At 38.4% G+C, this 25,635-nt stretch overlaps 4 protein-coding genes across 10 annotated transcripts; 2 read left to right on the forward strand and 2 right to left on the reverse strand.

Moving 5' to 3' along the window:
- The first annotated feature begins 130 nt into the window (after positions 1-130).
- On the forward strand, positions 131-5,016 carry LOC134873664 (flavin reductase (NADPH)-like). 2 transcript variants are annotated; one of them, XM_063897460.1, is made up of 5 exons: positions 131-357; positions 3,009-3,152; positions 3,712-3,913; positions 4,074-4,238; positions 4,488-5,016. In XM_063897460.1, exons 1-5 carry the CDS (start codon positions 349-351, stop codon positions 4,643-4,645), a joined length of 678 nt encoding a protein of 225 aa, XP_063753530.1. In that variant the 5' UTR covers positions 131-348; the 3' UTR covers positions 4,646-5,016. The 2 variants fall into 2 exon arrangements, with proteins under 2 accessions (XP_063753530.1, XP_063753531.1); XM_063897461.1 differs by lacking the exon at positions 131-357 and adding an exon at positions 387-1,026.
- Positions 5,017-6,388: 1,372 nt separating this feature from the next.
- Positions 6,389-17,607, reverse strand: LOC134874083 (long-chain-fatty-acid--CoA ligase ACSBG2-like). 4 transcript variants are annotated; one of them, XM_063898080.1, is made up of 15 exons: positions 17,592-17,607; positions 15,794-15,868; positions 15,558-15,688; positions 13,602-13,885; positions 12,319-12,407; positions 11,704-11,824; positions 11,543-11,623; positions 11,155-11,304; positions 10,406-10,573; positions 10,142-10,323; positions 9,059-9,292; positions 7,961-8,178; positions 7,699-7,838; positions 7,370-7,613; positions 6,389-7,099 (listed from the first exon to the last, which is right to left on the reverse strand). In XM_063898080.1, the coding sequence occupies exons 2-15, from the start codon at positions 15,856-15,858 to the stop codon at positions 7,011-7,013; spliced, it is 2,196 nt and encodes a 731-aa protein (XP_063754150.1). In that variant the 5' UTR covers positions 15,859-15,868; positions 17,592-17,607; the 3' UTR covers positions 6,389-7,010. The 4 variants fall into 4 exon arrangements, with proteins under 4 accessions (XP_063754150.1, XP_063754151.1, XP_063754149.1 ...); XM_063898081.1 differs by lacking the exon at positions 17,592-17,607 and adding an exon at positions 17,158-17,181; XM_063898079.1 differs by lacking the exon at positions 17,592-17,607 and adding an exon at positions 17,050-17,084 and having other exon boundaries at positions 15,558-15,685.
- A 1,996-nt stretch (positions 17,608-19,603) lies between these two features.
- Positions 19,604-21,853, reverse strand: LOC134873138 (uncharacterized HIT-like protein Synpcc7942_1390). Of its 3 annotated transcripts, none has more exons than XM_063896568.1 (5): positions 21,153-21,853; positions 20,917-21,054; positions 20,681-20,785; positions 19,998-20,070; positions 19,604-19,901 (listed from the first exon to the last, which is right to left on the reverse strand). In XM_063896568.1, the coding sequence occupies exons 1-5, from the start codon at positions 21,375-21,377 to the stop codon at positions 19,810-19,812; spliced, it is 633 nt and encodes a 210-aa protein (XP_063752638.1). In that variant the 5' UTR covers positions 21,378-21,853; the 3' UTR covers positions 19,604-19,809. The 3 variants fall into 3 exon arrangements, with proteins under 3 accessions (XP_063752638.1, XP_063752639.1, XP_063752640.1); XM_063896569.1 differs by having other exon boundaries at positions 20,917-21,084; positions 21,291-21,849; XM_063896570.1 differs by having other exon boundaries at positions 21,291-21,842.
- Positions 21,854-22,164: 311 nt separating this feature from the next.
- On the forward strand, positions 22,165-25,589 carry mrps30 (mitochondrial ribosomal protein S30). Its single transcript, XM_063896566.1, has 5 exons — positions 22,165-22,810; positions 23,642-23,787; positions 23,963-24,068; positions 24,474-24,650; positions 25,064-25,589. The coding sequence occupies exons 1-5, from the start codon at positions 22,204-22,206 to the stop codon at positions 25,321-25,323; spliced, it is 1,296 nt and encodes a 431-aa protein (XP_063752636.1). The 5' UTR covers positions 22,165-22,203; the 3' UTR covers positions 25,324-25,589.
- Positions 25,590-25,635: the final 46 nt, after the last annotated feature.

Raw genomic sequence — 25,635 nt, forward strand, 5'->3', positions numbered from 1 at the left:
AAGAGGACACTTGCGATTGTTGGGTGGGAAGTCTAAGTACAGTAGACTTCTGTGCAAAGCGCCATTCAATTTAAGTACACGCTTAATGGTCCCATGAAAAACTGTGAAAACCGGACGTTTTCATGAATTTATAAAACCCCCCGGACGCTCCGGACAGGACATAAAAAGAGGACATGTCCGGGCAAAAGAGGACGTCTGGTCACCCTAGGTTATGTAATCTCATCCTGCATATGACCAACATCAATTTCAATGTTATGTTTTAATATAACACTCATAACTTAGACTGTTATTTTACAAACATACCTGAACGCCACGGCTCTTGAACGCATCCTGCAGCACTGGAAACGTATGGCGGAGGTGAGTTAGCTAATGTTGGCTAGAAACCTTTAAAAAGCTAAAAACAAGCTGTCCCGTGTTTTAAATGTAGCACAATTCATGGCGAATGGTCAGGGTTAAGTGAAATGTAGGAGACACGTGTGTTTATTTGCATGTTTGCAAGGAGGTGTGTTTGAGTCTCTCAAAAACACAGGTTCTGTTATGGGTTCATGTGAGGTTCAATGTGGTTGTTAGGTTGTTAACTCCATTGACAGCTTGTTGGGTACTTAAAACTAATGCTATCTTGTTCAACAGTATTTATATATTTAACAGTCCAGCCTTGGATTCATAGAAAGTTCAGTTTTGTTTTAATACTAACGTATCAAAATGTATGCCTACATTTTAAAGGTCAGAGGATTTGATGATTGACACTGAATAGTCTAATAGTTTACATCCGAATTATTAAATATAAAGAAAAATAGATGGGTTTTTTTCAGCATAAAAGGAAATAAGGTTGATGCATACAGTTGTTCTGATAGTAACTGTATCAAACGTTTCCTTTTATTCCATGCTACCTATCTACTTCCGTGTGAGAGTGTGCAAGTGTCAACTGGAGCAATATAATCATTCAAGCACAGATTCACCATGACAGGAACATAAAGGACGTCACTCAGATGGACAATAAAGCAGCAATGTTCCTCGCTTTTTCCAGTGGGTTTACAGTGCAAGGACATGGTAAAGGTATAGGTTCGGTTGTAGTTTAATTAAAGTGACCTTTTAACCTTGGTTAGATTAAAGGTCACGCAAGGTTTATTATAATACTTATCCTTCAGAAAACGTCCATGAAACTATTTATAAAAGTTTGTCTACAACAACATCATCACAACCTTTCCGTTGTATTTAAATGTGGTTGGCAAGACAAGTGCAGCAATTTAAAAAAAGTTGATAGTAGTAGTAGTAGTAGTAGTAGTAGTAGTAGTAGTAGTAGTAGTAGTAGTAGTAGTGTTTGCGTTGAAGAGCTTTTAGCCCTCAAAATCTGAATTTGTACTGGCCTGTAACCAGGAGGGGGCACAATAAGACAGATGTGATCATCTATCCTACACCATACAGTAATTATAAATACATTAAAATGTACAAGCACACACGTTTCTTTATTTCACTCAGCTTCTCACAATTAAGATTATTTCAATTTTTCAATTTTAACCTTTAGGATATTTTTAGAGGGAAGTTAGTGGTATGTCAAATTTGGTAAAGCAGTTTCACTTTAAAAAGTTTAGCTTGCTTCTTGGAAAATGTAAGATCCAGACCTCTGTTGACTCAAATCCTCCACCCTTTAGAATTCAAGTAAAAATCATAAAAAGGTGGCATTGTGCTGGATTAAACCTCAATCTATGACTTACCTCATTTATTTGGGTTTTTTAATTGATGAAAACATTTTAATGTATGTACACATCCCAACAATATGAATACATTGATTTAGTCATATTAGTGGAGAAATGTAACTTACTATATCTTTAAAAAGTACAAACCTTTCCCTAAGATAAACTTTAAAAAACAAACGTTTTAATTCAAATTTGAGTTAAAAATGAGTGGATAATGCTGAAAATGGTTGACAAATTCTATCTTTTCATTAATATTACGAGTGTTGGATTTTTATTGAGAAAACATTGCAGTTTTCAGTCCCATACCAAGGTTTGTTTATTTACACAGTGACATACAAAGTCATATGAATGGAATTTTAAATATCAAAAAATAAAGAAGACAATACAAAATATGTTTAAAAAATGAATCAATACCATTTAAAGCCCAGTTTTGCATTTTATTTAGCTCAGCGGAGGTCACAGTGCAGCATTTGTGGCTCAGAGTTGACAATTATAAACTTAAACATAGCAGTTTTACTTCCAGGAACTACATTCCCAAAATGATTTCCTAACCAACATTTTCTCAAGGTGCTTCACAATGATATGGGGAGAAAGAAACAAACTAAAATGAAATAAAAGCTACCTAAGGATCACATTTAATAAAATAAAAAGAAATAAAAATGAGATGAATTCAGTTTATTATACATGTAATCTTCAGAGAGCATCTGACCCACCAGCTTGTCACCCTTCACTGCCGAGGGAATGGTAATCTGTTCAGATTCAACAAAGACACTGTGTTTCCTCTTCTGGCCTTCTTTCTTCCTGTTACTGAGCTGTAACAGCTGGGGAAAAAAAGTACAAATACATTTTTGTTTTCATTCATGCAGAAAGTCCCATAGTAAGTCTTGATTTAAGATTGATAGCAGTTTGCAATTAAAATGTCTTTCTAATAATCTTTTTGACTGTTTTATTAGACATAAATGATGGCTGGACAGCTTAAAATGCATTAATGTAGATTCATTAATATTTAAAACTATATTTTGCTTCCCTATAAATGTTAACAAAACTACTTCCACAAATTGTCTTCATTGAACATGATCTTTTTAGAAAAGTATTTGCCTTGTCATGTGGAGACAAGGATTCAGTATAGCATTTATCCACAATATAAAAGCATAATCCATCAGATGACAAACCCAACTTCCGAAGAGAGAACTTCTTTATTGCACCATAGAAATCATTTATGTACACTTGTGAAACAGGGAGAGGTCAGAGCATTGGTCACATGTCGTGCATTGATAAGCTTCCTCTCGGACTGAGTTCTGTATTTTTCAGGTTGTGAGGATGAAGATTGCCCTGCTGGGTGCCACGGGGCAGACAGGACAATATGTGATAAACCAGGCACTGCAGCAGGGTCACACCGTCACCGCCATCGTCAGGAACCCTGCCAAACTCACCATGCATCATGATAACCTCAAGGTATGTGGCATTCTATCACTTTGAGGTATTTGTTGTGTTGTGCTGCTGCTCCTTGCATGTTGGGCTCAACGTTCAGTCACATCATATATTATAAATGTTTTTACGTTTTACTGTGTCCAAAGGAGGGTTGTATGAGGTAAAAAATGTGCTGCTTGTGTTCCTGAACAGAAGCCCAGACCTCTTTTAAATGAGGGTGGAACACTGCTAAGATAAAAAACCTAGTTTTATTTTATATTACTTTAGTCTCAACAAATCTCATTTAAAGACCAAATAATAACAGTTAACTTTATATTATCTATTGAATGATTGCTAATCATTCAATAGATAATATATTGGCTGACAGATCTAATTGTTCTGAGCCATAGAACTGTATGATTGTTTATTAAAAACACTTTAAGGATCTTCACTGTTGACCCTGCAATGTTTTGATCCTATATCCACCGTCCTGCTGCTATACATTTTTTCTAGAACACAAAATGCATATTAATCCACATATGAAAAATATTCAGTTATTATTTGTTAATTTGTGTTAGTTAGTTTCCCTGTCTGCTGCTTTCAGGTGGTGGAGGCTGATATTTTTTCAGCAGACAGTCTGAAGACTCACTTCAGAGGACAGGATGTGGTCATGTCCTGCCTTGGCTTCCCGGCCTCCTTTTTCTCGGGGGTTACGGGCTACACCCGGTCCATGACCAGCATGATCAGCGCCATGCGAGAGGCCCGGGTCAATAGGATCATCACCATGACCTCCTGGTACACAGAGCGTAAGTGCAGCACATGTAATGATGCATTCTGTGATTTAATTGGGGAAAAAAGTCCACCGTATGGGACTAATAAAGGATTTCTGATTCATTTTTTTGCTAAACTTGAGTTGTTTTTTTTAATAAACTAATTTCACTGTGGTTTTTTTCTTGTTGTTATTAGCTAACTCTGGAGCGCAGTCATCTTTCCTGATTCGGTTCCTCCTGCTGCCGATGATCCGCAGTGTCCTCTCCAACATGCATGAGATGGAGCAGCTTTTGCAAAAGACCGAGGACATCAACTGGACTGTGGTTCGCCCGCCTGGTCTGAAGAACCTGCAGGCCTCAGGTAAAAGCAAACAGGCAGTGACACAAAGAGTAACTCCTATGGACTAAGGTATTAAAGATGACTTTCTGCGTCAAGATCACATAGTTCAGGCTATTAGCATGCTCTCATTACTTAATGCAGTGTTTCTGTTATTTCTTACCTTGAGGTTTCATCGTGTATATCCGGACACACGTGTGCTTTTCACTTCCTGCATGTTTCTGTTGTTGTAATGTCTCTTACAGCCTTTTTTTAATCTTTGTGTCTCTCCAGCTCAAGAGTTTCGGACCCATGAGGGTTACTTTGTGCCCGACAGCAGTGGTGGCCCTGAAGGCAGCGCAGTGGGAAGAGGAGACGTGGCCCGCTTCATGCTCTCTCTTCTCAACACCAATGCCTGGGTCAAGAAGGGAGTCGCCATCACTACCATATAAAAAATAAGAAGTCAGCGTTGCCATGATTAAAACAGTCTGTTCACCTAGACTACAGAACCTTTAACAAAATGTGCAGTCGTTCTTCTTTCAACTTATGGTGTAAAATATATGGCTTAAATAGCTTAGTATGTATATGTCTTTTTACTTACGCTTGTTTTTATATGATTGGAAACCTACATCATTCATCAAGTTTACTATCAAAGTGTGTTGGTGGACTTAACATCAGTAACAACATATTACTTTATGAGGGTTTTATGAAGACAGCCTTGTGTTTTTACTGACAGATAATACTGCAAAGTGTATTCACATGTGTACTCCATTATCCAAAGGTGTACTGTATCAGTTCTATAAAATAAACAACTCAAATGATATGAGTTTTGTATGTTTTCTGGGTAAACTGTTTGGTTCGACAACTATTTTGACCTCTGATTTACTGACACTAAAGCACACATGGCAGAAACTATTGTTGTACTGGTGAGTTAATTATTTTCTAAAGTATGCAGCACTTATAGCCACACCCAACACTATGATGTTAAAGCAGGTGTTTGTTTTCTGTCAAAGATAAAAACGTCATATCTTTAGCTGATCAGGTCCTGTTCAAGTTAAGTGTCTCTTTATCAGTCCTGCTTGGTTAAATTGTTAGCTGCTGCATTTTAAAATAAGTCTGTTTTTCCAAGTCATTTACAGGGTGATCATTTGTTTTTACTTTGTTCAATGTTTTAAGTTACATTACTAACACTTCCAACATGCATGGTTAAATCAGGCGAGTAATATGCAGGAAGCTTTGCTGATTGGGATAAGAAGGATGATCTGTCTCGGCTCAAATATATAAAGAATGTGGATGTTCCAGATATATTAACTGATATCATCGGCACACTCTTTCAGACGTCAAAGAGCCTTTAGGGAATGTGCAGCCTAACTGCATTCAGTTTAAATATTTAAAACAATGCTGGAGGATAAGATGTTTAGATAAATTGGCATTACCTCAGGTTAAAGAGGGACTGTTTTCTTAAAATGCCATTGCCGCTCTATCTTGAACTGTCCCACAACAACACAACAGGTTGTCCAAGAATGCAATCTGATATGATTGAGACAGTAGAGGGAATTTTTGTAGAGTTCTTTTCACACACACACACACACACACACACACACACACACACACACACACACACACACACACACACACACACACACACACACACACACACACACACACAAAGTCCTTTTGTGACCAGCAGATTATGCTGAAAGCAGAGAGCATACTGGCCTCTGTATGTTCTTGCAGATGAATTAATAAAGTTGTTGATTGACACACACACACACACACACACACACACACACACACACACACACACACACACACACACACACAAGGAACATAGTGTATATACTGTATAATATTAGGGGTTAGGTAATATAGTGGTATTTAAGATAACCATGATTTAAAAAATGTAAGTTTAATATTGTGTAAAATAATATCTCGTAAATCCTTACACTCAAATTTAGTAAAGTGTTATTTATTGCCAAAAATAGACACTATAAACAAAGTTGTTTTTGACTGACAGCATTCTTTTCTATATGGATATAAACATATACATATGTTTACATTCATAAGTTTATTTATGTGTTAATATGTGTCTGCAAAATAAATACATTTAGCATAGCGGTAGTTTATATCCCTTCGATAAGCACTGTACACATTCATTCCAAATGAAAGTAATGATCAATTTCAAACAAGTTAGGTTGATTTGTTCGCTTTTTATTGACAATCGTGGAACATGTACCACAAAATAAACATTTTAATATTTGTCAAACTGTACATGGAGAAGCACAAATCGAAACATATGCTTTAAAAGTTGCACTTGTGTTGAGAACAATTAATCAACTTGAAGTATTGCTGCTTCAAAACTAGAAAAAACATTCTGGTATGCTTATGACCAAGACAAGTTAGTTTCATCTCTCAGGCCAGACTGGAAGAACAAAAGTTCCTTAAAAAATTGTTAAAATGGTGAATGACGCTATCCTGTGTTTGCCGTACATTTTAACTGTATAGGCCAACGGTAAATGGCAAGATTTGGCTCTGATTTGGATGATTTATTTACAAAAGGTGCACAGCTGCTGTGAAACCGTATGTACATTTAACAGCTTAAATAACAGACAACTGAAGCTTATTAAAACTTATCAGCAAAAAATGTTTCGATTAAAAACACAATCAGATCTAAGATTTTTCCCCTTAAATTAAGAATCTCTTCTGAACTTTCACCAGTCAGGTGAAAAGAGATTGATATACTTCTCAACATGACCTCTGAGCACAGTAGAATATTCATAAACATGAACACCTATCCTCAGCATTTTACTCAGTCTACTACTTTTCCCTGGCCACTGCATACAGTTCGTTAATTTTCTCCTGGTACATCTTCACAACGATAGGCCTCCTTAGTTTCATGGTGGGTCCTGCACAGACAAAAATGAGAAAAGAAAGGCAGGCTAATTATGTTCTGCTCTAAAATCTCAAGCTAAAGGCACACATTTCTGATCCACTGCAGTTTTAAAAATATTTTTTCAATCGCTGTTTTTTTTTCAACCTTTCATGGAATGTTGTCTGGCAGGCAACACAGTCACGGGACTTCCTATTACTTTATTCCTATTACTTTGATTCAAAGCTGATTGAACCTTATTGACGCTGAATTGTACCTTTGTTCCAGTTTTATTAAAGTAACTCACCCAGTTCTCCTCCACCAATGGAGAAGTCTCGCTCCAGGATGACAAACTTCTGGATCTTCTGGGCGTTTGATGTTGCTCTGGCGTTGATGCGCTCTATGCCCTCCTGAAGGGCTTTGTAGATAGCTGGCTCCTTATTAGCTATGATCTCTGACACTGTGGTCGCTGTGACGTCGTTCTGCTGGCAGATACTCAACGCCTCTGGGCTCAATGCGTCAGTGGGCTCGCCGTTGTCGTCCACCACACACTGTTGAATCAGAGATGGGTCATTATAGGGTTTATTTTATTTATTCAGTAGCTTTGACCCTGTGAAGGAGTGGAGGCCGGGTTACTTTGAGTGTGATCATGATGGAGAGGAACTTCAGCCTGTCTCCGATCAGCATGGCGTTGCTGATGATGGGAACCTCAGACTTCACTGCATCCTCGATGAGCACAGGAGGGATGTTCTCTCCACCGGCGGTGATGATCAGCTCTGTGAATGCAACATTTTCATTTCACCATTCATTTATCAACAAGTTAAACTCCTTTTCATTGCTTTAAACTTTTATTGAATCGCATTTATAATGTATTTTTGTCTTTGCGAATACAGCTTACCCTTGATCCTTCCTGTTATGAAGAGGAAGTCATTCTGGTCGTGTCTTCCCAGATCTCCAGAGTGCAGCCAGCCGTCCTGGTCGAGGGCCTCTGCTGTTTTGTCCGGCATGTTCAGGTAACCCATGAACACGTGCCGACCCCAGAAACATATCTCTCCACTCCCGTCTTTATCAGGGTTCTCCAGCTTTGTCTTGGCACCTGGCATCACCTTTCCACAGCTGGAGAGTCAAATAATACATTTAAAAAAGGCAATTTTGACCTACAGTGACTAAATGTTGCACTACAACTGAACCTCTACTACTGAACTAATAATATTTTACAATGTACATGAATGATCGGACATTTTTTAGGTTCAATTATTTAAAAAACAAATTTGTGAATATTTAAACCTGTAGTTCTCAACTTGATTTGGCTTGTGACCTCTTAAAAACAAAAATAAATGTCTGCTAATAGCTGATACAAACATTTTGCAAAGACTGTAGGAAGATAGTAGTGAGGGAACATGAATAAAAAACACATTTTTCAATCCAACTCATTGGATATTCGGTCAGGACGTCTTTAACTGACTTTTGAACATAATAAACATTATACTTACAACATACGTTACTACATAGCTATGTTTATTCAAAAATCATGTGTCTTACACAGGAGTTACATAAATTCAAGTGGAAATATATCACTTTAGCTTCCCCTTCAAGAGTATGAAGTAAATGTTAATTGAAAAATAAATGGCTGTAAATGAATGTCACTATCTGCATTTAGATGAGCTCCCTTTGAGCCTTGCTTTCACTATGCAAATCGGTCCGTCCTTGGAACATGATTTCCCTTTCAGGGTTAAAGCCCAAATCATATACAGTGCATCACCACTTCTAAGAAAGCATTTAGCCTTAGGCATATAAAAAATATATATTTTACAGTGGCATATCAACAGGAGCAATGTTGTCGTTGGGATGAAGGAGGCAAAACAAGCTCCAACCAACAAGGTAACATCACTTGGAAACAGAGGTGAGTGAATCTTACGAAGTCTTGTAATATTCTCACATTTCTATCAGCAACACATTTTATTTACTACAGTTGTTCGATAATGCTGCTGCTGACCTTGTGATGCAGTAACTGCTGTTAGAAGAGATGGTATGTGGGCCGGAGCTTTCACTCATGCCGTACAACTCCAACACCGGGATGTTCAGGCTCATGAAGTATTCCAGAGTGTCTTTGGTGATGGGGGCAGCGCCCGTAAAGCAGAGCTTGCAACGGTCTAAACCCAGAGCTTCACGGACCTTCTTAAAGACCAAATTATTAGCCAGCATGAAGCCCCATGGCACCTGATTCTCCCTGTAACCCAAACATAAAGTCACATTTACATTTGTAACATGTTTGAAGTCAGGATTTAGGATTAAGAACAGGGCTAATAAAAAAAATAGGTGGCAATGTCGAGCTGAAATCGACCCATAACGAAATAAATACTGGAATTGCTAAGACATTTGCTGTAAGCAATAATGTCCCCCTCAGGATGTTTTGTAACCACTTTGAGTATCTCCTGACTTTCAACATGACGTAAAATGGCATAATCATAAGCTCAAACCACATTCATGCAGAGCTAATGTCAGCCTCAGTAACCTCAGCTGTTCTGTGTGACCAGTGCTAAATGGTACATTTTATGAAGCTAACATGAATTCCCCCAGAAGGGAGGCTGCTCATTTTTTGGACTTCCCATTATTCTGCAACCCTAAAAGTCAGAACAGAATTTTGCCTGAATTCAATCCCTGCTCTGAAAATACAAACTCTCATTGCAACAAACCCATGGCTCATTATTGTGCAGAATGACATCATTGGACCATCCCAGTTATGATAGGCTATATTTATTTCCTATTATTGTCAATGCATGATCTAGCAAACTCTGCTTCAGATTAGCTATTGTAACTTTGCCTCAATCCTAATACCTTAACAAAATAATATAAATATTGCAACTGCAAAGGTCCAATGACATCATTTTGCATAATCATCAGACATGTGCTTCTGTTTGGTGCAGGGAAAGTGTGTATTTTCCAAGCTACGGGCCATCAGACAAAAAGCATTTGTTTTCTGACAAATAGGCTTTCGGTCTGATTGGACCTCTTTCAGATCATTTGGATTTCTGAAAAATTGCATGGCACAAACGAAGGAATCTTTGCTCAGTCTTACCCGTTCATGACACTGTAGTTGTACTGCAGGCCTATGGACTTGGCCCAGCCCGCCACTGTCATCCTTATTGGGGATGCCTTGGCGCCGACAGCTTTCATCTTCTCCTGCATCTTCTCCCAAACACGAGGAACCCCAAGGAAACAAGTTGGACGAGCCTCCTTCAGTGTGTTTACTAAGGAGCCCTGGGAAAAAGAATGGAGATTATAGTCAAGATAGAAAACCTTCATTAAAACTCAGTGTTTATACAGCTGTAGGTGTCCTTACCTTGAGAGCATCTGGCTCTGCGAAGTATGTTGTCATGGCAAAACAAACACACATCCACATGTCGATTAGTTGGGCTGCCACATGGCTGAGAGGCAGGTAACTGACCACCACCTCCTCAGCGTACTTAAGATCGACCATGGGAGCTGCTGTACGGACTGTCCATGTCAGCTGCAGGTTAAGGGAACGTAGGAGTCATCAGGCTCATTTTATTTTTATTTTCACAGTGTAAAAAAATTGACTTTCAGAGAGGGGGTCACAATTTCCTGCTTGGTGTCTTTGTGATGTTTACATTCTCAGGGGCCACCTTAAATTAGGCAGTTAAAAGGTTGGGATCATATACTGAAATGATTAATATTATATTTGAAAAACCTTTCTAAATGTCCTATTAAGGCTAGCTGTCTGATAGCATAAAAAGGTATTTTATCATAAAATGCTCAAATATAGCAGTTTCAGGAGTTCCCCAGGGCTCTTTACTGGGTATTTAGACTCTGTTAAAATTCAGTTCAGAAAAAAAAATGCTATTCTTACTGAATTTACATCAAGGCCTGCAGTATTCTTTTTAAATGTGTTTCTCTTCCTGACGCAGTAAAACGTTCACACCACTTTCTCCTCTTTAGCTTTTGAAGGTGGCAATGGGCAGTTTTTCACATGTTTTGTACATTTTATAAAATGTCCCCCTTAATTGGACAGACTGGATATTAATCTACAATAAAATGTAAGGAAAAAAAATAGTTGCGTAGATAACTCACATTGTCATGGCTCAACATGACTCCTTTAGGGTTGCCAGTTGTTCCTGAGGTAAAGATGAGAGCGCAGCACTCGTTGGCCCGAAGGCTGTCAATCACAGCATTCAGCTGCTCGTCAGGGACGTCTTCTCCCTGCTTCATGAACTCTGCCCACTACACAAATAAAGAGATCATGGTAAAAATGTGTCCAAATTCAGACTAAAATGTAACTGATACTGTGCAGTTTAATACATTTAAGTGAAGTCACATTTAATAGCAATTCTTCAAACATACATTTGAAAGATTATAATTTAGCTTTACAAATGTCAATGGTGCAACTGTAAGCATCACATACAGTTTACTATCAGATTATTTGTTTTATTTTGTCAATATGTTTGGTAAGTGAACATACTGTGTACAGGAAGGGTGCTTTCTGCTGCAGCTCGCCTTTATACTGGACAATTGCTTTCAGATGAGGTAGTTGATCTTTAACCTGTTGAGAAAGATACATTACACGAAGTTATGTGAGCACGGATTTCTGTCTATCTTCCAAAAGTTATTAAAGCCCCTGACCTGCAGAATTTTTTCAAGCTGTTTCTGGTTTTCCACAACCAGGATGTTGGCCTCACAGCTTTCAGCAACATACTGACAAGCTTCAGGTGAGTTGGTGGTGTAAATCCCAGTTGCCAGACCCCTGTGACACAAAACAGATAACGGAGAGTATTAAGCTCAGTTGAAGGCAGTCACATGCATTATTCACTGTGGTTTCCTCTTTTTTTAAACTTTGTTTAACAAGAAAAGCCTAATAAGATTTTTTAAAAGTTTAACAAGGGTGTGTTGTGCAAAAATAGTCAGTTTATACAAAAGATTTTTGTCATTGAAACTTGAAGAATTCAGAAGTTTGCAATACCTACAAATCCAGTCATAAGTCTTTGATTATGTGCCTAAACTACACAACTTCAATATTACTCAACAGCTTGAGAATACAAGCTTAACACTAGTATTTAGTCTCCATATTAGATTAGATTACTGTTTTGTTCCAAACAGGAGTTGGGAGAGACAAAGAGATGGACTTTGAGATAAGCATGTACAGAGATAAATGTGTAGTGTCAGGTGACACAATGCTGAAGCATCTCTACAAGTCTACATGGAAATGTATCTACCTTGGTTCTTTAAATGAGAGCTTACCCGGCAAAAATGCAGCCAACGTCTGAGATGAACCATTCAGCAGAGTTGAATCCAAGAATCCCCACACCACGGTAACGCTCCAGCCCCAACTTAAGAGGAAGAGGAGAAGAGAATATCCCGTTAATCGTCCCACAGAATGTACATTCTGCATTTGACCCATCCTAGTATTAGGAGCAGTGGGCTGCCCAGGGAGCAGCGTAGGGAATGGTGCCTTGCTCAGGGACACTTCGGTACCACTTATTCTTTCAGGGACTTGAACCTGTTACTTTCTGGTTCCCAAGCCAATTCCCTATGGACTTCGCCACCACAGCCCACCGTGTTAAGGAAGTATGTTTATTTTTAAGAGCATGTTTCTTTAATGGCGCAGTAGCACTGTGCCTCTATTACTCTTGACCTACATCTCACTTCAAGAGCCACTCTACCTTATGAGACACAAACATGTCCGTGAAACAAGAGATGTAACACAAGCTGTGAATTTCACACACCCAAGTGTTATTTTTCAGCAGACTGTTCTCACACAACGCAACGTGCAGGGAGAGAATGGGGAAACTCTGGGGCACTGTTTACAAAGCAAGTAAAATTGGCAATTGAATGTTTTGTGTTTTTACTTCATGTGTGTGCCACTCAAATTCACCTATTTAATCAATAACTTATAGTAGTTTAGCTAATACATTTAGGATATTACACAGGCAGAGGAGAGCATAAGAGACACTGGAGTGACATTTACATTTTTTTGGTTTTTAGGGACCTAATTTGAGCTATGTTTTTCAAGTCCCCCAGTTTTAGGGAAAATGATAATCTTTTTAAACGCAGCAAAAAATAACTATTTTTATGGACAAAGAGACACATGTTTTCGACTGTCCAACACATTATGTATTTGCTAAAGAACAGGCTGAGTCAAAAGTGAAAATATGGGAATGCCTCATTGTGAAATATGACTAAATGTCTACGTTTTGGTTTTATTAATACATTTCACCTTGTTTTAACTTTTGAGCTCAGTTCCATTTACGTTTTTCATATAAATATACAATGAATGAGCGTCCCTTGCCTAGTTACTGTTCCCATAAATTTAAAGACAGTATGTACAAAAGAAAGTCTACATTGTTGAGCCAAAACGGATGTAAACAACCTAAAGCTAAGTGCCAACTCAACACAGCTGTTTCATTCAAAATATTCTACGGGGGAGAGAGGCAACAAACCAAAAGAATATGCCACTGCGCAACTACTTTTGTTGTTTTTTTGTATAATTTAGGCATAACAAGTCAAATTGCAGACCAACAAACCTTGAGGAAGCTTTTAGCTGCTGCACGGCACTGCTCGTAGTATTGCCTCCACGTCAGGGTCACCCACTGACCCTCTTTTTTGGAAACCAAGGCGGGATGATCTCCGTAATTTTCCACAGTCTCCAGGAACAACTGATGGACAGTAATGGGGGTATCTGAAGCCGGACCAGAGCCCTCCATCCTCAGCCGGACCGCCTGGTCTCTGCTGGAACTCCATAGCTGGTCTGCTGGGGCCAAAGCTGTCGGGGCTTTGGCCGTCGACAGAGGAACTGCCCTGGCTTCTTCTGTATTGGGACAACATGGGTAGCCGCATTTACTCGCCATTGGTTACAGGTTAAAAACAGAAGATAGCTGCCCCCCACACCAAGACACAGCAGAGGAGTCAGGTGAGTGAGAGGGCTGCAGACACCTCTGGACTACCCCTGTGGGCTCTAACTCCTGAGGTGTCAGAGCAACATGATCTGCAGGTTGCGCAGTGGACAAGGAAACACTTTGGTTACCGGAATTTCAACTACCTGCCAATCAGGTTTGTCGAGAAGAAGTCTAGCAAGAGAATCAACTAACACATAATACAGCTGTAGGCTATATGTGCATATAGGCCCATACTTTGCTTCTTATCTGCTTTCAATTAATTGTACTTCATGATATATTTTCCTCAAAACTTTAGGATATTAGGGGTAGAATTCATTTTCTCCTTTTGCTAAACATTATTTTGCTCTTCTGCAAATAGTGAAAAAAGAACTCCAGGACAGTTCTAAAAATATTTGACCTTTTCCTAAAGGTCACATATTTAAAGATCTGGCTGCATTTTTGGCAAGAGGTGGAAGAAGTACTCACTTAAATAAAAGGGCCAATGTGTAGGATACTCTGCTACAAGTAAAAGTGCTGCATTCAAAATGTTACTCAAGTAAATCTCTGATGTTGGTGCGGTATTAGCATCAACATTTACTTAAAGTACCAAAAGTAAAAGTACTCATTCTGCAGATTGGTCCATTTCACCATAATATATATTTTATGTTTTGATTATAATTATTTATGCATTAAAGTGTTATCAAAGCTGGTAAAGGTGCAGCTAGTTTTAATGACTACATTAACAATTTACTGCAGGGTAGATTGTTAATGTAACTCCAGGTGGAACTAAAGACTTATTTAATTGTTGACTATGTTTCACATTATGAATCAAAATCTGCAAATGAAGTACAAAATAAATGTAGGGGGGTAAAAGTACAATATTTACCTCTGAATTTTAGTGGAGAAGAATTACAAAGTAGCATTAAATGGAAATACTCAAGTAAAGTACAAGTGTCTCAAAAGTGTACTGAAGAACAGTACTTGAGTGAAATTACTCAGTTAACTTCCCACCTCTAATTTTTGGGAACAAAAAATGTACGTAATCTTAACGAGTTATCATCTTTTTTATTGTTCCCTACTTTATATTATCCACAAGTACACGTTGCTATTTCCCTTTAGATTCTAGGGACCCAAAATGCTCGGAGCTAATCACATTTAAAAACTTTAAAAAAAAATGTTGCTCCATCTGAACTGAAGCCCTGAAGCTAATAATGAGGGTAATTCAAAGGACAGAAAGGAAAGGCAAAGTTATGTTCTGGTGTTATTCGAAGCTACACACCACAACTGTAGCTCCTGCAGAATGCTGCTGCAAGGGTTGTGTAGGCACAGACAGTAAAACAGTAAAATACAACATGACTTTGTGCATCCCCATATTGTCATGTTTGTTTAAGTTTAGTACACACTGCATTCATATCTCTCAAACTCTACCCTTTATGCTGCTGCGAAAACAGCAGCATAAAGGGTAGACATAATGTCAATTCTATTCCCCTTTTCACAGGTTGCATAGGTTTCAAGTCATACATTTTTAACTTATTAAAGATAATCAGAGTTTCAAAATAAAAGACAGCGGTATTAGTGACACAGTAAAATGCGTCAGACTCTCACGTAATGAAAGTCCTTCAGTGGCTTCCTCCAGCTCGGACGTTGAGCTGAGCTCAGATGTGATGGCTTCTCCGTTCAGAGAGGAGTTCATCTTTAAATCTGTAGAGTCTGACAGAGTCTTCTGAGAACAGCTGCTGTGGATAAACAACATTTTGAGAAACATAGTTTAAAATCAAATAGCCCTATAAAATCTACATGATAAAGATGTATTTCTTTGGGACATGCATCATTTGACATACCTCTCAGCGTTACCATCCATGACCGCAACACCATTGCTCTTTACCGAATCCTCTTGGACACTCATCTTGTATTTGCTGGAATAACAGACAAAAGTATCTTAAAACGACAAGAAACAAATTAGCATTCGGACATTTCAGGGGTTCGCTCACACAGATAAGGTTATCTATTATGAATCAGAACTGCTCTGGTAATTTATACAAGACTGACCCCAAAGTCATTGCAACAACAGGTCAGAGCAAGAGATTGCAATTGCTAAATGTCCAAACTCTGAATATTGTGTCGAAAGTCTACTCTTTGACCCAAATACCCACACTACAACACCCTCTATCTCATTCATCGCTGGTTAATACATTTTGAAGTGAATGACCTCAGTTTATAGTATTTAATGAAATGTAAATATTGTAGAAAAGACAAGAGCATGGCTTCAGGGGTTCTCTTGTGTATGGACTGTGAAATAATGCCATCTAGTGTGTAAACCTATCAATGATCACAAGTTAAGTGCTTAACTGCGTAAAGAATTCAATGAATACAAATACTCTTTCCAAGTACACATACATTAAAGATTTCCCTTAAGTTAAAGGAAAAAGGTATTAACAACAAATGTACACAGAATGATCCTTTTCAGAGAGCTTGGTTGTAACATATATCGTATCCTTGTAATAGGATATATATTATATCATTACTGTTGGAACACGTTTGAATTACCTTACATACTGTTAGACAGTTTAAATCTACATACAAAAACTGTTTAATCTACACAGAATCAGATTTAATAAATTGATCAAATATTACATTTGTGAAATAATAATAAAATAAAATAACTTTTAACTCAAGCTGTCAGATAAATGAAGTAACAGGTAAAAATATTCCATCTGAAATGTAGCAGAGTTGAAGTAGAAAGTAGCCTACAAATGAATTACCTAACTCAAAGATGTAATTAATAACAGCACCTAAGTAAATGTTACTTTTCATCACTGCAAATTAGCAACAATTCTCTGATGAACCTTTGTTAAAAATCATTTTAGATTAAGATCTGTCAACCCAGCAGATTCTCTCTCTGGCCTCTTGTATTGAAGATAACTTTGGTCCAAAATGTCTTTGGACCAAAGTTCAAAACTACAGTGTTGCAATATGAATTGGCAACAGAAAAGTCTAATATCATGCAAATATCGATTCAAATTCCCTGAAATGCACAAAAAGTAAATTTCATTTCCATTAACAACCTGGATTTGTACATTACCCAGAAAGCAGTTACCATGGAAGAAAACTGATCATTATTGAATCTTTTGGTAAAAATAAGTAGAAGAAGTCCTGTAATCCCATAGGAAAAATCAATAGAAGCCTAGGATAAAATAATGAATACCTGTAGCTACTTTGCAGCCAGTTATATTGGGAGAGGGATTTACAGTAAAGAAAAATGTTGTTGACCAAACAATTAAAAACTTAGCAGCCTGCCCACTTCAAATGGGGGATATTCCCAATGTTAGTCATGTGTTAGTCACAAACATGAATATGCTTCGCTCAACATGTCAACAAATACAGGTGTGTGCATATTTCTCAGCATTAAAATCATAAATGTAATTAAGAAATAGGTTTATTGCATTTTGCAATTAAAAAGATGTCACCTTAAGCAGAAAAAGAGCTGTACCATGTCAGTAAAAAAAATATGATATGTGCATCATCTTCATAGAAGAACGCTAGTCCCCATAGCAACTTATGGCAACAAAACACACCTGGCACAAGACTTTTCACAAACTCTAACAATAAAAGAAAGCAATATGTTTAAATTTTCCCTACCTTCTCCTGGCAGAGAGCTGATTGACAGTAGCTGTCAAGTGCAGAGCAGACCTAAATCAACCTTTGCCCGGCGCAGGTGCTCGACTGTTGCCCCCTGGAGAGAATATTAGCCTATAGAGGACTTTTGTTGAATGCAGACCAACTTCCCCTGCACTAATGCCTTGTCCAGAACTTCACCGACTTTCGCAATCCTCTGAACATCTGTCGCTGAAGCATAGTTAAAGATCCACCAACATGCTTTATCAGAGGTTATGGCTCAAGGTGAAGACGACCCCTCACCTCAGACACAAACAGTCTGCAGCTGGCAGCACCCTGCTCTGTTTGTAATGATTATACTAGCAAATGGTTGGTGTTGGTGACAGTTCGAAACATTTAACAGTATATAGCAGACTTTATTGAAACTTTTATCATCCCTAATCGATTTATGAAGACAAGTCATTATCAGATATGCATGACCAGGCCTGTCAGAGAAATAATGATCTAACTAGTTCTCTCAGTTTATGACAAGACTTGAGACTTTGGAACCTTCAAAAGTTACTCAACAGCTGAACAAAACATGCACAACTTACAATTACAAATCAAGGGAGAACTGTCAAAATGTTGGCAAAATAAAATGCACAAAATATTACAGATATTATTGCTGATATCAATACTTAATTTTCTTAAAACTCCTTATATTCTTCCACTTTTCCAACTTCCTCTAATTATTTGTGATTTTAGTACAAAAGAGAAAATCACACAAAATTGATTCCTACTCGATGGAATTGGTTTAAAATGTCCAAAAATCTATTCTTGTCACGTTTCATTAATACAGCCCTCATTTCCTCTCCTCTTGCTCAGCTTCATATTTGTCTGTCTGATAACCACGTTCAAGGATATTTCATAAGCAAATATAGAGGAAAGTTCAACCCCCTTTTCCCAAATGATCCGTAGTTACCTTGCTCACAAGCACCATGGTCAGTGAATCATCCCACTCAGTCACACCATATGTGTCCCAGCCCCGACCCTCGCTGCTCTTATCTCTGAACATGCCATCTGTGAAGGGTGTGAATGGTAAGTGAGGGGATAAATCAGCAGAAAAGTAGAATACACACATAGAAAACAGGGTTCTCTATGTAAAAAAGGGAGAACAACATATTAGAATACATACTCTATCATTGATGCTTTAAAGCATTTTAATGTTACAGCTGATGTGGAGCACATTTCAATCACTTGCATTTTGTAGGAAAGTTTTACCTACAGCACAGTGTAATATTGTATAAAGTGATTCCTAATATGTTGTATGTAAAATCTGTATCTGTGAAATAATTAACTGAAAGATTAATGTAGTAGAGTACAAAAGTACAATAGCAGAAAAGACATATAAAGTCAAGTAAAACTAAAAGTATCTCAAAATAGTAGTTTTTCTGAGTAATCGTAGTTTGAGTTAATGAGCTTGCCAATACTGCAATAAAGAAACACATTTACTGATGTGTCATTTTAAATTTGTAATTAAAATTGATAGGATTAAGATCTGTCGACCAAGCAGGCTCTCTCTGACCTCTAGTTTTCAAGATAACTCTGGAAATCCAAAGTTCATAACACTTGCCAAACGGCAGTGTGGCAATATGAAGTGGAAATGACAAAGTATTTTATTTGCTAGTAATGCTCACAAAGTGCCCTGTGTAAACCAGAATTCATTAGATTACTCACTTTCTGCCTGTGCAAACAAGCAACACACGCAACAATTAATATTTCTAAAGCTTTTATTGTGATGAATTGCTCCCTGAAAAGGAAGGGTTGCAGGGGCCCAATGTAAACGCCATTCTACAGCCATTACATTTAATTATGTCTGACCAGGAACAGGGATAAATCCATCAAGAAAGGAAATGTGTTTTCACTGATAAAAATGATCTGATATATTGCTGTTAAGATTACACCTGTAACTGGTAGTAGTATAATCTGCTGACAATCTGTTGTTAGTCCCCTGACTGTAGAAAATCTGATTAAATAACCAAATGAACCTTTAGCCATTCCATATTAGAAAAAAATCTTTATTTTCAGCCATATTAAACATTGTGTATTACCATTGGAATTTGTCCAGATCAACATACATACATCAAACAATTATTTGTGGTGAATTGACCTTTTTGTACAGAGGGATGGGAAGTATCAAGTCATACTCATGGCATTAAACATATAAGAGGAGCCTGAGAAGACTAACAGACATATGTCGCCATTATCCGGGTGGCCACTTCAACTGTCTTCCTCCCAGGACGTGGAGGTGAAGGTGGTAAACTGACTGAGCACCGTGCTTTCCATCGTTGATCACTGTATGGCAGAAAGATACCCAGAATTGAGTTTGCACATACATAAGAAGCCTGTATTTTTACATAAAATAACTATAAGCCTGTAACTGTCACCTACCCACTCTGTAGCCTTCAACTAAAGATTCTTGCTTCGCCACTTTTTTGGCAACAACCAACAAATGTCCTAAGAGCTGAAATTTAAAAACAAGAGAGTTAGAGACATGATTTTTATGTGTGCACAATATAAATAAGAATTTATGTTTTAAAGAGTAACCATTTTGGGTGTTACTAAAGGACCCTTTGGCACAAAATGTAGTCGGAGTACTACATTCTTACTCTGTGAATTTGAATGTGTAACATGTCAGATGTATCTGTATTTAAATGTACTGAATGGTTTTTGACTGTGGTCAGGCATTTCACTGACTATTAAACATACAGTATGTGGGATTTATGTTCAACATGTGTGTGAGCGTATCTCAAGAAAACACAAGCTGCAATTTCAAATACCTAACTTAATGATGTTGGATGATTTCAAGTTGTGGCAACAAGATGCTATTCTGTTTTTCTTCTTAGTGTTAATGTGCATTAAATGTTTCATATGGTTACACAATGTATGAACACAACTAGTGTGGGGGTAAACTAGGATCTTGTTGTTTGGATTTAACATTTTAGTGTTTGTTTGAGAATCTAAACCTGTACATCACTAAATGTTGGTCAATTAGATCTTTTCTGAGATTGGTATACATTCTTACAACTTCACCTTACCCCAAACCATTAAGGAAATTGATGAAGTAACATTACCTCAGCAACCTCATCTTTGGCCTCGCTTATTCTGGGAATAGGGACCCTTGGAATAACAAGGAAGTGAACAGGTGCCTGTGGGCTGATATCCCTGAATGCCAAACACTGATAAATACACAACAACAATATTAAGGAGGTGTTTAGTAGCACAACTTCTTAACATCAACAAGCTGTTGATTGATCTCTGGTTTCCACGTGGAACAGGCCAATGTGATAACATGTTTTGTTTTGTTTACCTTTTCATCTTCATAGATTATATCTGCAGGGATGCTTTTGTCGATCACTTTAGAGAAGATGGTTGGAGCTGGGAAGCCGTACTTCTTGCTGGCCTTCTCTGCTAGCCTCACCTCGTCACTCGTTGTGCACAGTGGTCTCTGGGGGTCAGAGAGACATATCACACACACCTGTGAAGTGAACAAACTGATGCTAGTATACAAGCAAAACAACTTCTGAGGACCACAGTAGACCAAACCTCTCGGTGGTGGGGCACTGCACAATCCCTACAGCCACCACCATGGCTGGTAGGGCAATCACTGTCAAAATGCTCAGCTGCACATAAGGAAAATAAAATGTTGATAAGAATGAGATGGTTTATTTTCAGAGCAGCTACCTCGGCTCGACAAACAAGGTGCAAGCGATGCAGGTGGGCTGTTCTGGTCCCGAGTAACTGCGTCCGCAAAATCTGGCGAAAATACATTTTTAGCTAACCAGCTAATGTAGTATTTCGGTAGTTTGTTCCAGGGTTTATCTCGTGTTTTGGACACAACACTGAACAGTTGAAAAATGTTGTTCACAGACTACAACGCTTTACAGTATATCGGTGTTGCCTTCACGTACCCTTGTAACGTTTATTTAACCTTTCTGAATGATGTCTGGTATACGACGTTTGTCGAGTTGTCTTTGATTACAGTACAATACAAAGGAAACACATTTGGTAATATAAGGATGACATTGCTGGTTTGCCGAGAATTAGCGTATATATTGTTATTTTGGAGTAAACATTGTTGGGATCAAACTTGCGAAATGCCCCTGAGGTTCGAATTATAACATAATTTCCCCTCCCCCTCATTAATTGTAAGATATGTCTCTATTGCTCCTCGTCTCCAAATGTCGCATCTGGTAGTGTATGTTTGCGTTCTATAGTCTTTTTATTTCCGTGAAGATTGTGTGCTTTTGTCTAAATTACGATATCTTTAAATGCGTCCATAGGGGGCGTTGTCGTTTGTTCGAGGGTAGGTTCAAGAGCTCTAACGTTCTCTAATGCATAGTTTCAAACCTTAGCTGTATACTTAAATCACATAATATGGCCTCAAACAAAAATAAACTATAATATGTAGCTTCAATTTCTCAGTTCGTATCGATTGATGTTTGGATCATAGACTGTATATATAAAGGTTTAGACATATGAAACCCTCTCCAGTTTGGTAATCTCATGTTTATTAGGACGTGTTGTGTCACAAGGGGCGCTGTTGTTGGAGAAAGTTAGATCTCGTGTCAACGAAAGAAGAAGTCAAATAAGAAACATGGCGGCCCGCACACGCCTGCCCTTGCTATTCCCTAAAAACCTGCCTCCTTTTAGAAATCAAAAGCTTGCACACACAGAGGCAGCCGTCAAGGAGCCTGCATATCCGCCCATCGTCCCCTCTCTCACGGCGAAAAGCAAATCTGCCCGGGTGAGACAGGTAGAGGAGGTGGTACAGCAGATATGTGCCTCTCCGGTGGAGGAGAAGCTCTCCCTCATCACTCGCATCCAGCGGATGAAATTTGTGGTTTATCCTCAGACTTTTGCGAGGAACGCGGATACATGGTACCAGCATTTCACCAAGACCGCATATATCCCCGGCCTGCCAGAGAAATTCTCCCTGAGCCCGGAGAGGAAGACCGGAGGCGAGGAGGAGCAGCCGGCTGCAGTTCAGACCACAGTACCGGGGGTTGGACATGATGGGTTTGAGGACATCCGCTCCTTGGTCACTCGTGTGATTTTACAGGAGTACTGGCACCTGAAGAAACGCAAACCTTTCCTGTACAAAGAGCAGGAGCAGATGGTTGGACCTTTCCTGAGAAACCTGGTGACTGGGCTCACATTCAGCCTGGCCAAAAACAACCCACTGTTCCTCACCTCCAGTCTGGGTACGGATCATTGATGTGGCACCAGTAAAAGTGTCGAGAGTTCCTCTGCTTTGCCACCCATTTTCACTTTAAACTACCTTTGTATCATACTGTGAATGTGGCTAGTTTCACATGTGGACCTGTAAACAAGGTTTTATTCTAATCTGTACTAAGCAATTGTGGCAGGTTGTAATGAACACCTATACCAATAATGTGACATGCTTGCTACTTTATTGGAGAACACATTAACTCACTTAAGTTAACTTGGACTAATTAGTGTATCATGGGAATACTTCATGACATCAACTAGCAGTGCCACACATTTTCTAGTGCAATCTTCTCAAATGCTCTCAAAAACAATTTATGTCCTGGTGCTTTGGAATTGTTGTTCTAATTTTTACTTCATCTCACTTAAAGTGCTGCCTAAGGCATACAAAAAAACATTTAAAGTACATCTATAACAAAGTGTTATTCAACTTGTTTTATTGCTGATATGATATGGTACTTGAGTTTGAGCTGATACAATATCTCATTTGAGCCATAAGAACATGTTTTTCATTCAACAAAAAAGCCACAATAAAAACAAATTAAATACAGTCTTAGATAAAAGGGGAAAATGAATCATATGAATATAAAAAATAACATATGAAGTTATTGAGGATGCATAAAAAACTGAACATGTATAAATATTACAAAAGCTAAAAAGATCAAATCAGGATAACTCATAAACCCTACATGGTGTATATAGTTTTGGATTAAAAAAGCAATATAATTGTGCATTCTTACCTTCATTTTCCTATGACACAGTGCTTTGACCTTTTGTAAGTCATATTTCCTGTGTTTCTCCATCAGATATTGATCCCCAGGTAAATTTTTACTGGAGGAGGGGACAGAGAATCATCCCAAAGGGACATCGAAGAGGTCGGCAAGAGCCAACCAGGTTCCAAATCGATGACCGGCCAAATAGTCAGATTAGGATAACACAACAACTGCCACAGGTAGATATCATTCTCACATGTTAAAATCAATATATATGTCAATATTTAATGTATGTCTCTGTCATGAAACCTACAAAACTACAGCAAGGTTTTCTGCCAGTGACACACCATAAGAACATAGAAATAACAGAGTCTCTTTCATGTCAAACATTCATGTAATTTTAATTTCTCTTAGTTCACCCCGCTGGAAGACTCTTATGCTGCTGAAGTTCCAGAGGTCACTTTGTCTCCCAACGTCATGCCTCTCTTCAGAAGACAGTATGACAACAATATCTTTACAGGTAACACTAGAGAGTAGTCACATCCAATGTTTCTTACTTTATCATGATTATGATTTCAGAATAGTCAAAATAAAAAATAATGATTGTTTCCAGGGCCGGGCCTGGGCATAGGCAGTATAGGTGAATGCTAAGGGCGCATCCACCCATGGGGGGCGCCGTAAATGAAAGAAGTTATTTTTTTTAACTATTAACGATGTCTGAAACTACGCTTACATTGCATACAGCACCCACAAACTATGGCAGTCTGTTTCATATAACAGCGGTCATGAATAAGTCACCAACATGGATGGAGAATTATAAAAATATCATCCTTGAGAAAATATGGAAGCTTAATGTTTCCTTAATCCTTTCTATGTAAGCTGTACTCTGTTAATATTAAACGTGTCCTCTGGTTCTCATCAACAGGTGCAAAACTACCGGACCCGGCCTGCTACGGTCACACTCAGTTCCACCTGGTGCCTGATCGCTACCACAGAGACAGGATGGCCCGGCAGCAGCAGTCCGATCAGGTGGAGGTCTTCCTCCGAGCAAATGCACTCACCAGCCTCTTCGCCTGGACTGGAGCTCAGGCCATGTACCAGGGTAATTAACACAGGGACAGACATCAGATAAGGATTCAAAACATATTTTTACTGATTCTGGATTTATTTATTGTAATGAGTGCAGAATCCAACACTATTCTTCATTTATTTGGAATCCAATTTAATCTTTAGCTTTGACTTAAGTCTTCATCAGGAGCAGAGAAGTCTTAGGAAACAACTTCTAGTTAATACCAGATGTGCTTTTTCACATTGAGTATACCTTTCTGCATTTTTTTGGGATTAACAACAATTCTTCAAATATTTTTCCATCCTGTGGTTTTTAAAACTTTGAAGTGATTTAACTCAGACTGGTGTAGCAGTGGCAGAATCATCCTGACACAGTCTGCATTCTTTGTAAAGTGGACTTTTATTTAGTTGAAGAAACGGTATCATACTTCGCTCTCACCTCGGTAGGTTTCTGGAACCACGAGGACGTCACCAGGCCATTTGTCTCCCAGGCTGTGATCACAGACGGGAAGTTCTTCTCCTTCTTCTGCTACCAGCTCAACACAGTGGCCCTCTCTGTGGAGACGGACGCCAACAACCCCAGAAAAAACCTCCTTTGGGGCACAGAGAGCCTGCGGCTGTACGACAGTGTGCAGGACGGAGCGGTGGTGGGTCTGAATGATGACGTCCTCAAGCTTCTGGTTCAGTTCCTCATGAACAAGCAGTAGAAGTTCTCCAGGTTTCTGTTTTGTACATTTCTCTAGGGAGATTCTGTAAACTTCCAAGGTTTGGCAACAATCAAGAGGAAAACCCTTACATGGCAGAAATTAGGAAGTTTGTCAGAGTATATAATATGTAATGTTCGAAAAGCAGCAATGTTTAACAGCCTTGTGAGTGTGAACAAAGTGCTAAAAAAAATATTGTACCCAAATCAGAGTATTATAAAGGTGCATACTGTATTTATGCAAAAATAAAACCCTGCTTTTCAAAATGACCCTTGTGCTTTTCAGGGATTACAACAACATTTTTAGCATTTATAG

This window comes from Eleginops maclovinus, chromosome 12 (assembly GCF_036324505.1).
Source record: "Eleginops maclovinus isolate JMC-PN-2008 ecotype Puerto Natales chromosome 12, JC_Emac_rtc_rv5, whole genome shotgun sequence".
Lineage (NCBI taxonomy): Eukaryota > Metazoa > Chordata > Actinopteri > Perciformes > Eleginopidae > Eleginops > Eleginops maclovinus.